The sequence below is a fragment of the Malaclemys terrapin genome, chromosome 11, assembly GCF_027887155.1.
Source record: "Malaclemys terrapin pileata isolate rMalTer1 chromosome 11, rMalTer1.hap1, whole genome shotgun sequence".
NCBI classification, from domain to species: Eukaryota; Metazoa; Chordata; order Testudines; family Emydidae; genus Malaclemys; species Malaclemys terrapin.
This window is the reverse complement of record NC_071515.1, coordinates 25548251-25562693: the sequence shown is the minus strand read 5'-3', so window position 1 is coordinate 25562693 and position 14443 is coordinate 25548251. Positions and strand designations below refer to the sequence as shown.

Below are 14443 nucleotides of genomic sequence, written 5' to 3'. Positions count from 1 at the left end.
GACAAGCTGTCACTCTTCCCAAACCCTTTGGCTTTCCCTATGGGTGTCTGCAGTGACTTCATAGTGACTGGGCGAAACGGATAAAATGGTCAAAAGCATCTAAGTGACTTTGGAACCTAAAATCCTATTTTCAAAAGTAACTTTGGGCCAGATAGTCAAAGGTGTCACTGAGATTGTCAGAACGGCTGCTGCCTAACCACTTACCTGCCCAAAGTTCCTTAGGCCCATGTTTCTGCTCGTAGACGGGCACAAAGCCCCTAAGTGCTGATGCCGATCTACAGCTGATAAGCTGCTCAGAGCTCTTGCACAAGCTGAAGCCCTTGCTTTGAGCCACTGGAGCACGCAGCCCCACCCCGCCAGAGCACTGCTTTACCATGTTATATCCGAATTCGTGTTATATCAGGGTAGAGGTGTACGTAGTGGTTAGGGCAGTGATGTGGGTGAGCCATTGCACAGGAGGGATTCAGAGACAACCACCCAAGCACCTGGGAGGAAGAGATGAGTACAAGCCCCTGCTCCAAGGCAGGTAGAGCAGGGCTTTGCATACAAATCTCCCACATCCCAGGTGAGTACCCTAACCACTATGCTTTAATCGGGGGGTGATGTCCCTTGTTTTTGCAAACACGGTCTGGCTTTTAGCGGTTAGGGCAGCTGCCTCAGTTTAGGCACCTAACTCCAGGAATGGGTTCACGGGTGAGACTGGACTTAGAGCACCCGTCTCGCTTTCTCTCTGCCGCCACACGTTTTACTATTAATACACCATGAAACCGCTGAAACAGGAGAGACACTTTGATTAGGGCACTCACATGAGAGGTGAGAAACCAAAATTCAAATCTCTTCAAACAGGGAATCCAATCTGGGTCTTGCACATCCCAGTTGCGTACCCTAAACCACTGGCTTAAAAGTTATAAAGGAACCTTCCCCTTCCATTCTGTGTGAGGTTGTGCGTCTGAGACTGCCTACTGGTTTGGGCCCTGTAGGCCAGACAACGTCTCATTTGCACATCCTGTGGGGCTTAAGTATGAAATAGGTGTCTAGCCACCTAGCCTGAGGCATCTAGGAGACAGTAACAGTGAAAACTCAAACACTTGGGGATTTTATAGTCCTCCATGGTTAGGCAGCAGCTGAGCAGGGGTTCTGAGGATCTCAGCGTCACCTAAATCTTAGGTGGACTTTGCTGAAGTGGAAGTTAAGCACCTACAGCTTTTCTGAAAATAGGACTTAGTGTCCTAAGTTGCTTAGGACCATTAAAAAAATTACCCTGGAGCTATAACCTGCTAACGCAGAAGGCAAGTATGGCTTCTCTGCCCTATGAAGGACAGTATTTCCCGCTTCCGATGTACATATAGACATATAGACAATTGTATTACAGCCATTTGGAACCTGGATTGTTGAATAGCTGATACTATAGGAACTGCCATAGTACATCAGACAAATGGCTCAATTCTGCAGAGTGCCATTAAATGCAACTGAAGTTGATGGCTCAACAGTTCACAGGCTTTAGCCCCCTACTAATCTGCTTTTTTAAGGTTTGTTGCAGCGCACCTTGATTGCTTTCTGGATGTTAATACAGGAGTCTCTTATTGTCTGCAGTAACTTGTTAAAGCGCCCCATCTCTTGGACAAGTACAGTGTTCATACTCTGCGTGTAGGTGGTCGGATATCTCCTCATTGCAGCCTCAATGCTGAAGTTTGAGGGAAGTTTGCTCAGGATGTCACCTGCCACTTCATTAACAATTTCATCTGTTGATTTTGCACCAGCGCCTGTGGCTCGAGACTATAAACAGCCGAAGGTTAAACATGAGCTCTCCTGGTACAGACCAGTAAATATTTAAACACAGAAATAAAAATTAAATCAGTATTGTTAAAAATATTCTTATTGCTCCAAAAAGAGTCTTGGGATGAAACAATCACGCAGCGCAATGCCCAAACTGGAGAGTCCCCCAATTGTAAATGTCGTATATGTGACAGCTTCAGCGAGTGGCCTAAGCCTTTTGAAGGAAGGAACCCGACGTACGTTTAGGCAATGACCATTCTGATGACCTACTCCTGCTATAGCAGTGGCAAAGTGTGTTTTCATTCAGTATTTTTGGTGTGTTTGAAATTACTCTAGAATTTGGCTGATGACAAACTCTAACATCACATCTCTCACCCAGCATTGTTGATAGTCATGAAGGATCAAGCCAAGAGAGGTCAAGAAGTGACTGGGCAAGGAGATTAAAAGGCAGATCTTGCTCCCATTCAAGACAACACGCCCAGTGACTTCAATGAGAACAGACTGAGCCTCTCACCCAATGGGTGATCCACTCCAGTTTGTCATATAACACATTGGCAGGGCACTGAAGGAACCTTACACTGCTGATAAAGGCACATACTGCAAATGTTTTGTGGATAAACACGGGACTTGCTGATGTAAACATGAAGAGTTTTATATGCACTAAAAGTAAGGAAACTGTATAAGTGTGAGGCCATGCCAGATTTCTACAGTTCACATAGAACAGAGCACAACACATGTGGGTAGTCAGAACAGAACCCTTTAAAAATATTTTCATTTCAATTCCTCCCCAGACTGTACACATTATAAAATTTAGGATGATGACAAATGAACGTAAGAGCAGCCACACTGGGTCAGACCAAAGGTCCATCGAGCCCAGTGTCCTGTGTTCCGACAGTGGCCAACGCCAGGGAATGAACAGAACAGGTAATCATCAAGTGAGCCAGTCCTGTCGCTTAATCCCAGCTTCTGGCAAGCAAAGGCTATTGACAGATTGAAAAACATCCTATTAAATGACAGTGTCTTCACGAGAACTTCAGTAGCTCTTTGATGCCTCAAAAGTAGCAACAGCTATCGTCCTGTGCGTAAAGCCATGCATATGCTTAAGTCTATGAAAGATTGGGGCCCAAATTAGTAACTCATCTCCTCCTATATGAACAAAATGAAAATAACCTACAGCTTTAATAATGAGTGTTAGGTGATTTATCATTACATTAGCAATACCAAGAACAATAGTTAGGAATGCTCAGCTCAGTTAGTGCTCTGAGTGTTCTCCTTCAATCCTTTGAATTTCAAAGAAATAATCTTGTTTCATAATTTTGTGAATTGATGTTACACAGAATTAACTGAATATCTTCCACAGAATGAAGCACCAGTAGAACAGTGAGTTTTGTAATCACAGTGGGGACACGGCAAAATGATATGAAACTTCCTGGAACACTTTTAAATACAGTATAGCTGAACAGTAAACTTAAGTAACGTGTACAGTAGATAAGCAGTATCTTTAATGTACTGACTAATTGACATAAAGGTCATTTACATACCTGAGTAAGAAGAATGTTATCAAAGAGCATCTGAGTTTCTGACTGATCTTTGGTAATATCAGCATTAGCATTCATCCCAAAAATCTCAGGGGAAGGATTCAATGGAAGGGTCTTTGTGTAGTCGATGTAGCTTTGGTACTTAAAAGATCATTGACAGGAGGTTAAAAAGGATCAGAGATCAAACAGGCACTCCAGTCTATGCCAGTTGCAGCTCAAAGACAACACCCCTAAAGGCCCCTAATGTGATCAGTACAGTTTTAAAAAAAAAAAACAACAACAACAAAACAAGCAGTATCTCCTTCTTGCTGTCCGGTCATCCTAAGCAAATGGATCATCTAGTGCCAGATTTACCAAATGCAATGGGTATTAATTTTAGAGCACAATTTTATTCTAATTAATTTCTCTCTGAGGTAGTGGCCGGATTTTCTCTCTGTCCTGTTTACACGAACACTTCTAAAACACCAAACTTGAACTAAGGCCCAGCTTTTTTGAGATATTTCAGCACCTAGTGGAATTTTTCAAAAGCATCAGGTACCTAACACGCTCAGAAAAAAATCCCACTAGCCATATAAATACCTTAAAAAAGGTATCTTTAATTCTTATGAATTCAGTGTTCAGATATCACAGTAATAAGCACCTTAGAAATATCACAATTAGCTACAACACCCTTGAGTTATATTGCAGACTGTATTTTCCAGAAGTGGAAACTATGATATTAAGAAGTGCTTGGCTACATTTAGTTCACGGCAAAGAGTGTGGGGGGGGGGGGGGGGGGGAAGAGAATGTGTGAGGCGGGGGTGTGACTTCACTGTGCACTAGCTTGCCATGCCTTAACGATCCATGTGGCCTCTGCTGCTGTGCATTAAGTGTTCACTTTGGGTTATGGTTCAGTTCATTTATTTTAAAATACTTACGTCTCCTTCAGGTGGGGCAAAATAAAGACCACTGTTATCAAACTTGTATTCTAAATCCATAACAATTTCAGAATTGTAGAATTTGTTCAAAATGCTACGGAGCGTGCGCCGATCCCAATCATCAGTAACTCTGCCACCATAATTGCATTCGCCAGTCATATACCGTAAGGCATCATATGGCAGCTCCTGAAACATAAAACCAAGGGTCTGCCTGAATAGCTGCTTAACATTTGTCAGCACAGCTATACTTGAGCTTTTGGAATTTATCTGAAAAATATACAAAATTCTCACTTTAAATATTATTCTGTGGTTGATATTTTAGGCTTCTCCACCAAAATCCCCCCTTTCTCAGCCACTAGGCCAAATTCTGCTCCCCACTGTATGCAACTGATATTATTCAAAGGCAGAATTTGGCCTATGTACTTATCTTTATACCCAACCATTATTGGGTAACGTAAGCTGTTATAACTAGGCTTTGTCAGTATCCACCCAGTATCCACTGGTATCGCCCCTTTCTGTACCGCATAGTAAGAGTAGCCCAAGTGATGCAATTAAAATCTTCATCTATTAGTAATTTGGAACTTGATCCTGCTAGAGTTTGATACAGAGGGTTTTTTTTTTTTTTTTTGGTACACATTTTTCTCTTCCTTATGCTTTTACACTTGGATATTAAATCGACGATTACTGGGGGGGGGTAGGGAGAAGCTGTGGGGGGGGGCATGTGTGCAAAAGAATTTCTTGATTTCTTATTGTTATTTCAAGTCACAGCTTTCTGTACACTTTCACTTCTGGTCAAAATGTGTCTTATGTGAGGTTGGAAATTTAAATAGACTCAAGCCTACTGAGAATAACCTGAAATCAATGAATGCATTTCACTTCAAAACATTTACAGCCAACTAGTCAGATAGATGTTCACTGTGGTCAGTATCTGGGACTCATTCAAGGTTCAGCAATCAAAACACTGAGTCACCCAACTTCATTCTCCTATAGGAATAAGAAAACTCAAGAGTTTCATTTATAATACATATGAAACTAACATATACGCAAGAGTGATCATAGCCTTTTGCAAACTTTTTAGCTATGCAAACTAACTCAACCTTTTCAGCGATTCATCCATACTTTTTTCATCACAGTGTCACAAGTCAAGTCCATCATCCCGTTATAGCCACCTGCTTTTTAACTGCCAAGGTAGAAGCTGACCGAGATAGTCATTTGGGCTAATTTTAACAACAGCCAACTTTATTTAACTAAACACAAAGTGCCATATAGAAGTTTAAAAACATCTGCCTTCTATACATAGGGGCCATAAACAAGTTCCAGTCTGGCACAGCGGAATGGGATTTTATTCCAAGTATTTTCTGGTTCAAAAAAATATGTAGAATGGAGATCAACATTAGATCTCATATTTCTAACCAGTACTGTGAAACTACAGAAATCCAGGATGGTAACTCTACAGCAAGATTACTGTTGTTAGCGTCTGAGAATTGGTCTGTAGCCCTCAACCTTCATGATGTTTACTTTCACACCATCCTCTCACAAGAAGTTTCTTTGTTTCATAGTCTGCCAGGATCACTTCCAGTATCAAGAGCTCCCCTTTGCCACTTCTCATCTGCCCAAGAGTATTTTCCAAAATCTGGCAATAGTATCTGCTCAGCTTTATCGGCAGGGAATAATAGTCTTCCTGTACCTTTACGATTGGCTGTTCACAGATTGGTCATACACTGAAGTCCTTTCTGCAATACAGACATCCATGTCCCTGTTCTGCAATTTAGGCCTACAAGGGTAGTTAAGTTCTGGAATAGGCTTCCAAACAGGGACTGGGGAATCCCTTTCATTGGAGGTTTTTAAGCACAGATTGAACAAACATCTGGCAGGGATGGTCTAGACTTGGTCCTGCTATGATCCTGGAGGCTGGACTTGATGACTTCTCAGTCCCTTCCAGCCCTAGGTTTCCATGATTAAAAAAAAAAAAAACTTCTGCAGCTCATTAAATATATACACATGCATAAAATGCCCCTTTATAGACCATGAAATAAGCCTAGGTATAGGCGTTTTAGAAATACAATAGTAACAAGTTAAGATTCGACAGAAGAGCATTTTTTTCATGGGGAGGACATATGTACAAGAAGCTTCTCAGAGAGCGACAAACAACTTCTAGAGTCAGAGCCTAAATGCGCAAAAGTCCAAGAATACTACAATTTGAAATCTAGTAAATTTTTAAAAAAAAAACCTTAAAAATATTTCCAGATATTACACCAAGCCGTTGAGTTCCTCCATCAATTTTTCTGATTTTACAGTTGCATTTTTTTTAATGCCCCTCTCTCTGCTGTCCCTGTTTGAAAGACTCACTGAAGCAAATGAGAAAATTAACAATACAAAACCACAGTGAAACTGACTACAACACAAAGTGCTCTCTAATGCAATGTAAACCAACAGAAAACACTGAGAAAAGCTTTTCCCCCAATCTAATCTCTTTTATAATAATAATTAATAATGATTAATAATATCTAAATCTTATACAGAACGTTTCATCCACTACTCTTAAAGCACTTTTCAAAGGAGGGTCAGTATGATTATCCCCTTTTATAGATGTGGAAACTGATGCACACAAGGGGAAAATGACGTGCCCAAGGTCACTCAGCAGGCCAGTGGATTTCCTGAGCCCCAGTCCAGAGCTCTAGCCCCTATGAAATACTACCTCCCCCCATTCCCCCACCCCGCCAAGAAAAAGAGGCTCAGAGAGTGGCAGTGACTTGCCAGATTTACACAGCAGGTCAGTGACATAGCTAGGAACAGAACTCCAATTCCTAAATGCTAATCAAGGTCCCTAGCTGCTGAACCTGCCACATTTAGTTATAATAATATTTGGAACAACATTTTCAAACACGAATATGAGTATTGTGTTGGTAGCATCTCTTTAAGGCCTTCTGGGACAAGATAAAGGCACCAAAGAGTGAACTGAATATGCAGCATAAAACCTGTTCCATTTCGCATGGAATAACATCTGGTTTGAAAAAGGTCTTCTGAATTAGTTTCTGGACTGGTATGAACTTTGATGGCCTTACAAATCCCTGAAAATACAGGCTTATAACAGAAATACCGACACCTTAATAATCGCAATTAGAACTTTGTTGTTATGAAGTACTATCTAGTAAACTTTCTTGTGCAATCATTTCCATTAATTCTGTAGGAGCAAAAATTATGAGAAAGGTATTGCTGCATGCATTTACAGTGCCATACAGAGCAAAATGGGTGACATCCTTCCTGTGATCCATTACTGTACCTCATATTGGTTCAGGAACATGTTCAGCTGCTGCACACTAATTCGCAGATCAGTCTCATTAAATTCATAAGGAATGTTCCAACCCAGTGGCCCAAATTTCCGCCTTTCTTGAACCAATGCATGGAAGAAACAGAGGCCATACAGCAACTTCTTGAATTCAGCCTTTTAACAGAACATGACAATAAGAATATAATCCATGGAATATGCTACAAACACTTTCACTTCCCCATAACCCATATAACAGCACAAAGAATCTCTCTAGCACACATAGGTGTAGAATCTCCCTTTGCTGTCTCTCCACAACATAGACCTGCCACAGTAGTGACATGTATTTCTGTTTTATTACACACCTTGCCCAGGCACACCTTCAGAATTTAGCCATCAATTTGTAATATATATGCCTTTGTCACAAATAATGGTTTTAAAAATTCTCTTAATCCTTCAAGTAACCTAGAAGCAATCCAGTTACAACTTTTTATACAGTACATACGAGCAGCAGCAATGTATATGTAATCCACATATAGGCCACCAATCTTATTTGCTGCTCTGGTCTTAGAAAAGCATTGGTTCTACTCTATTTTACTTTTTTATGATCCAGATAGGTTTTGGTCCTGACGTAGCTTTCAAAAAATCTTTACAATTAAGAAGTTGTGTTTTTTAATTGAGAAAACTTAGCAAGGCGTACAAATCTCAGTTAAAAGCAATTATCTACAGTTTTTAATTATAGCAAAATACTGCAAAACAATTTTAGGCCAAAACATTCACAAAGAAAAACCTAATTATGAAAACAGTAGGTGGTTTCCCAGTCTGACTAGTCATTCTAAAAAAGGCACTCATGATTCCTATCAACCAACATGTCAAATCATTTGGCTCCCAGAGTCCTACAAAGGAAACATTTTTATGTTTAAGATTAACGATATGATTCTAAACAGCATAGGCCTCAGTTAATAATTCTGCAACAAGATTCCCTAACCTTGCAGATTTGTATCAGGAAATAACTTGCTTCTGGCTTCTTAAATAGAAAGCTGTATTATTAATGGCATACCACAAAATCTCTGCTGAGACAGAGTGAAACTGGTAGTAAAATAAAAATAAAATATTAATAAAATTCTCTTCAGTGAAGTCACTATTCAAAACCAACTTCACTGCAGTGCAGGAAGACTAATATGGTAGTTTTTAACCCAGCAATCACATATATAACCACTAGGGTTTACATTAGCTGCTTTATAAGTAATAAAAACAGAAGTAACAAGGCTAATAATACAATACTCACAGGCTTATTGCAACTGTTGAAAAACTCAGGGTCAGAGATTGGATCCATCAGGTATGAACGGATAATATTAGCCCGTAAACCTTTTGGTGCTTCATTGGTCATTTTCACTCCATTCTGAAGGACAGAGACGGGAAAATTTGGAGATGGGTAACTGGTGAGCCACAGTCGGAAATCTGGATGTGTTGTATCAGGATTCAGCTCCTAAAAGAAAACACCACACAAAAAAAATGAATGAAACCCAATAGGAATAATAAGGATTATACGTGTCAACGTTTGTTATTTCAGCAAGTCAATCTGTAAAATGTGAAAATACACCAGTGTAATGTTTATGAATTACTAGTTTGAAGCATAATTATAGTGGTAGCCAAAGTTATGCGTGACAGTTGCCATTCTAAAACCGCTCTATTTTACTCATAACTCTCTGAATCATTAGTATTTCAGGCTAAAATTTTCCACGGTTGGTCTCTATATGAAGGTAAATGATTATGGAATGTATGAGCAAAAACAGTTCAGCCACATCTGAGTACAAGAAGAATATAAACAATTTGTACTTTCTCCATTAATGAAATATTCTTACAACTTTATTTTGAACAGTTCTGCAATCAAAATGGCTGATGGTAAACATCTGAAATTTGTATGAATTTGGTAAGATACTGTATGGTTCACGGGGAAGAGACCCACTCTAATACCCCTTTGCAGCTCTGTAACTGGGGAAAGGTGCAAACTTCCTAAACATCCCAGTTTCTGCAAAGACTTACGTGTGTGTTTAACCTTAAGCATGGTGTAAGACTTTGCAGGATTGAGGCCAACATCTGCAGGAGATATGATCTCTCTTTCAGATGTGTGGGACAGAGAAAATGAGTAGAAAATCTATTTACCTTTGAGCAAAACATTAAATGTGATTTGTTTTCATAAGACTATTAAATATGACTTTCAACACCAGGGATAGCTCAGTAGTTCGAGCATTGGCCTGCTAAACCCAGGGTTGTGAGTTCAATCCTTGAGGGGGCCATTTAGGGATCTGGACATAAATCTGTCTGGGGATTGGTCCCGTTTTGAGCAGGGAATTGGACTTGATGACCTCCTGAGGTCCCTTCCAACCCTGACATTCTGTGATATATTTTTAAAAAATATTAAAAATCAGTGGGGGAGGGATAGCTCAGTGGTTTGAGCATTGGCCTCCTAAACCCAGGGTTGTGAGCTCAATCCTCAAGGGGGCAATTTGGGGCAAAAATCTGTCTAGGGATTGGTCCTCCTTTGAGCAGGTGATTGGACTAGATTACCTCCTGCAGTCCCTTCCAACCCTGACATTCTATGACTACATCCTTAGCTGCAGCTGAAATACCATTAATGTAGCTAGAAGAAGAGGGTAAAGGTGGTTGCAAGCCTGAGAGCTACTCTAAATTTACACTGTGATCTTTAGGGGATGCACCAGGTCCATACACTTTCTTGGGAAAACACCTCCTACACCAGGAGTCAGGAGATAAGGGCTGGTGCAGAACCAGTATGCAGGGATTCCTTTACATAAGGGGAATCCTCAAGGAGTAAGGTAAGTAGGCTTTCTGGCTGCTTTGCACACCAGAGTGGATCTGAGAGTCAGGCAGTAAGTTTTAATAAAAGAAAATATGAATGATTTTTACCTCACAGACTTTTTCCAGTGTTGGCATCCATGAAGTTGCTAGGTGACAGTTTTGTAGAACTACCCAGCTGCCCTCTTTTACTGCCTTCTCTATCATTCGCATGGCTATAGGACCTTGTCCCTGTCCCAGCGACAGAGAGCTCAGCTTTGATCCACCATATCCCTGTACATAGAGAACACTTTTAGAGTGACAAAATTTTATGAAAGATTATAGAAACACACCAAACACTGACATAATTAACATCCACATTTTTGTTTGTTAAACAAGTATAAAACCACATTAAATTCAAACTAATTCAATAATATAAATGTATTAAGTAAATTCTACACATAAAAAATTTCTAAACTAGAAAAATCTTATCACCTCTGGATAAGAAACCATCTCTTATTTAATATTTAGTTTGTTTTGAGGACAGCATCTTTGGGATTGTAAACTGGATTTAATTTGGTTTCTAAAGGCAGAAGGTAAACCTTTCCTTTTTGATACTACTTCTGACAAGAAAGAGGAAACCCGAGAGCCTACGCAGCCAAGAAGACGAGACGAGCAAGAGATGAATACAGAAAGGTGGATTTGTGAAAGAGACTCACAGAGACACATGCAGAGAGAAGGACAGATGGTTAAAGTAACTGAGCAGGAAGTGGAAAAATGACCTAAAAGATGGGATGGCTCAGTGGTTTGAGCATTGGCCTACTAAACCCAGGGTTGTGAGTTCAATCCTTGAGAGGGCAATTTAGGGATCTGTGGCAAAAATCTGTTTGGGGATTAGTCCTGCTTTGAGTAGGGGGTTGGACTAGATGACCTCCTGCAGTCCCTTCCAACCCTGATATTCTAAGCCAGGAATATCCAAAGGATCTCCTTGTACACTGCCCACACCATGTAAAACTATATAGTCTGTTTTAATGTGCTACTTGGTGGTAAAGTTTCTTGTTTAAAATTCTACAAGGAAAATTCTGCCTCCCCTTCTCTCTTATGTGAAATTAAAATTCCACAATTAAAGAAGGAAACCATATGATACATAAAAACTTCATATTAAGATAAATATCTTTTAGATTCTAAACTCTTCATGGCAGGGGCATGATTTCTATTACTGTATGTCTAGAAAGCACCTTGATTATCATGGGTGCTGCCATAAACAAATACCTAAAAATAATAATAGCAATTATACTTATTAAATAAAGGGTGTGTCAGACTAGCAGTGTAAATGGTCTCTGGAACTTGGATTGGCAGGACTAAAGGTGCTGGTCAGGGAGTGCATTTTGCCCTTGATGTAAAGTACAGTGTGCTTCACTTTCACTCTGGTCAACTGAAAAAGTAACATCCATGAAGCCTCCAGTCTTCACTAAGAGGGAGGTATTTGTAATACAAAGTCTTGAAGGGACTGAGAAAAAGGGGGGAAAGAAGGTAAAATTCTGGATTTCCCATCAACAGATGGGAGAGGAAAGCTAAGCTTGTGACTCACTTGAGTTTTTCAGGCCTATTCTTTTTTAGTAAATATGGAAGATGTGATCAAGAAAAGCCTGAAAACTGTTTTTTATAGTAATACCATTTAATGATCAGATATCGGATGTAAGGAGATATGTGCACTGAAATGAGGATTTACACCTACATATACATTTCAAACATTTAATTTGCAGTGTGTTTTAAACCCAGTTCAAATCTTCTTTTCATTCCATTCCAGTTCAGTTTAATCTAATCCCTGCCAGCCATTGGCCCTAGCTACACATCAATTTAATCCTGTACTGTAAAATTCTGCATATTTAAAAAGACTTCTCCAAACAGCTTATTGTTTGAGGCTGTAGATATCCTATTACAAACTGCGGGATATATTTACAGCTTGTTGAGTGGGGATTTACAGTATGCTAGTCACTCCCAAGAGCACAGAATTTTGACAGAATAATTGCCAAAAAATACAAGTCTTTCATCTTACTGGAAAAAGGCAATTTTCTGGTATTACTACAATATTACATTGTTTATGAGAACTTTTTTCTTGTAACAATGTCATGTTGCTAATGGCTAAATCAAATAAAAATATATTTGGCTTCTGCGGTATACAAGTCCACCCAAGACCATTGGACAAAACTTCTTTATTACTACATTAAGTTTTGTAACTAAGTGGGTTTTAGGTTAATATTTGCAAAAATTAACTTCAGTTTTCTGAAAAGAACTAATTAGAATTTCAAAAGATTTAAACCATTATTTTTGACTCTATCTTCCCATTTTCTATTAGAGATTACATAAACTAATCATTTTAACAGTTCTTAAAATCACAATGGGGAAGAAGATGCAGTAAATAATGAACGTGTAATTTCTTCAGTTAATGAACCAGTTGTACAACCTTCATTCATACAAAATATTCACTAAAGTGTTTAGTTCTTTGTGTGACTAAGGACCACAGACTCAGATGTAATGCATTGTTAAGAGTTCAAAAGTATACTCTATGAACTTACTCGACACTTCAACATTTAGGGTTTAAAAAGTATTGCTTTACATATATGAGAATGTCATCAAAATGAAGCTTAGAAATATTAATATACCTGGTCATCAGCAAACTTGAGAAGTGCAGCCATAGGGTCTGCACCAGGAGACAGCACAAAAATCAATGGTGCACAGCAGTGGCTATCAGAAAATGCCTTTGACAAATCAAATGGAGGTGGTTCAATAAATGGACGGCCCAGCTTGTCAATGATAAATTCTTGTACCATAGGGATAATCTAGAAAAGCAAATATGTGCTGTATGAAGTATGTGTGTTAAACCTCAAGATTTGTCATTCTGAATATTTTAATATAAATGTCAAACAAGCTACTCCAATTTGTAAAATTATGCACAGGAATAGTCTCATTGAATTCAATGTGTAAGTCTCAGCAGGATCAAGGTTCAAGTGGCAAGATTCAGGAAATAGGAGGACTAACTAGTTTCAAACAATGAACGATCTTATTTCTGGAGGTATTGCCTCAAGGTCAACTATTAGGCAGATTGGTAGGTCAGTGTACGAAGCTGGAATTGCTACTGCTCGTGTTTTATCTGTATTATAGAGAGGATTCCAGTTTCCAGGGCTAATCAGTCAAGCCACTTTTACTAGTCCTAAACCCCAATCCTGTATGTTATTCTGCACAGAGGCCCCCTACACTGAAGTCAATGGCAAACTTACAGGAGCAAAGCCAAAGGTCCTGATCCTGCAAACATGTATGGATGTGCTTCATGTTAATATCATGAGTAGTCCCATTGAAATCATGGTACTAGTCACAGTAGTAAAATTAAGCATGTGTGTAAGGATTTGCACAAACACAAACTAAATGTGGGTGCAGACATACAAATCACAAAACTAGTGGCTAATTTGAAAACAAATAGAAGCAAATGTTTAAACGTATGTCATGAGTATACACATTAAAAAAGATTTTCTTAAGATTTCAGTTTCATAATTGCTGGTAGCATTTTTGATTTGCCCATCTCCATTGTGCAACAGATAAAAATCTTAGCACGTCTCCAGAGTGATGCAGTTTAAAACATATGCTAGAACATTTTAATATTTTTTCTTTTGTTGTCTTGAAAAAAACTGCAAAATCTTTTGCTAATGCACTATTAAAGTTTAAACTCTGAAAGAGAAACTGTCAAGAAATGCAAAAGTTTAAGTTTTTAATAGCAGTGTTAACTGAGCCACATTATGTACTATTTCTGTAGCATTTTTGATTACTAGTTAGGTTGTTAAATGCAAAGAGTCTGTATTAGCTCAGTATTAAAGTTACAAATTTAATCATTAAAGTATCAAGAAATACAAAGCTAAGCTCCAAATATCTGTGTTAATCCAGTCACTTTGCACATACTATACACTAAGTTGTACATTTAACAAAGATACACCTTTGAGTGCTAAGAATGTGACAGATGCAGAAATTCCATTGTGACCTCACTTCTCTAATACTGCTGCTCAGAGACTCACCTGCCTTTACTTAGTTGAAGCACCCTCATGTTTACAGGTGGGAGCAATGAAGCCAATGAGTGAAGTGTCTTTAATATGAGA

The 14443-nt window shown here is 39.0% G+C and overlaps 1 protein-coding gene across 1 annotated transcript in view; it reads right to left on the bottom strand.

Moving 5' to 3' along the window:
• DNAH7 (dynein axonemal heavy chain 7) overlaps positions 1-14443 on the bottom strand; it is a 238605-nt gene that overhangs the window by 5888 nt on the left and 218274 nt on the right. The window contains exons 54-60 of the mRNA XM_054044665.1: positions 12962-13138; positions 10428-10589; positions 8788-8988; positions 7515-7676; positions 4232-4417; positions 3318-3455; positions 1546-1776 (exon numbers count right to left, since the gene is read on the bottom strand). Of these exons, the coding sequence (XP_053900640.1) occupies positions 1546-1776; positions 3318-3455; positions 4232-4417; positions 7515-7676; positions 8788-8988; positions 10428-10589; positions 12962-13138 (1257 nt within the window). The remainder of the gene's footprint in view (positions 1-1545; positions 1777-3317; positions 3456-4231; positions 4418-7514; positions 7677-8787; positions 8989-10427; positions 10590-12961; positions 13139-14443) is intronic.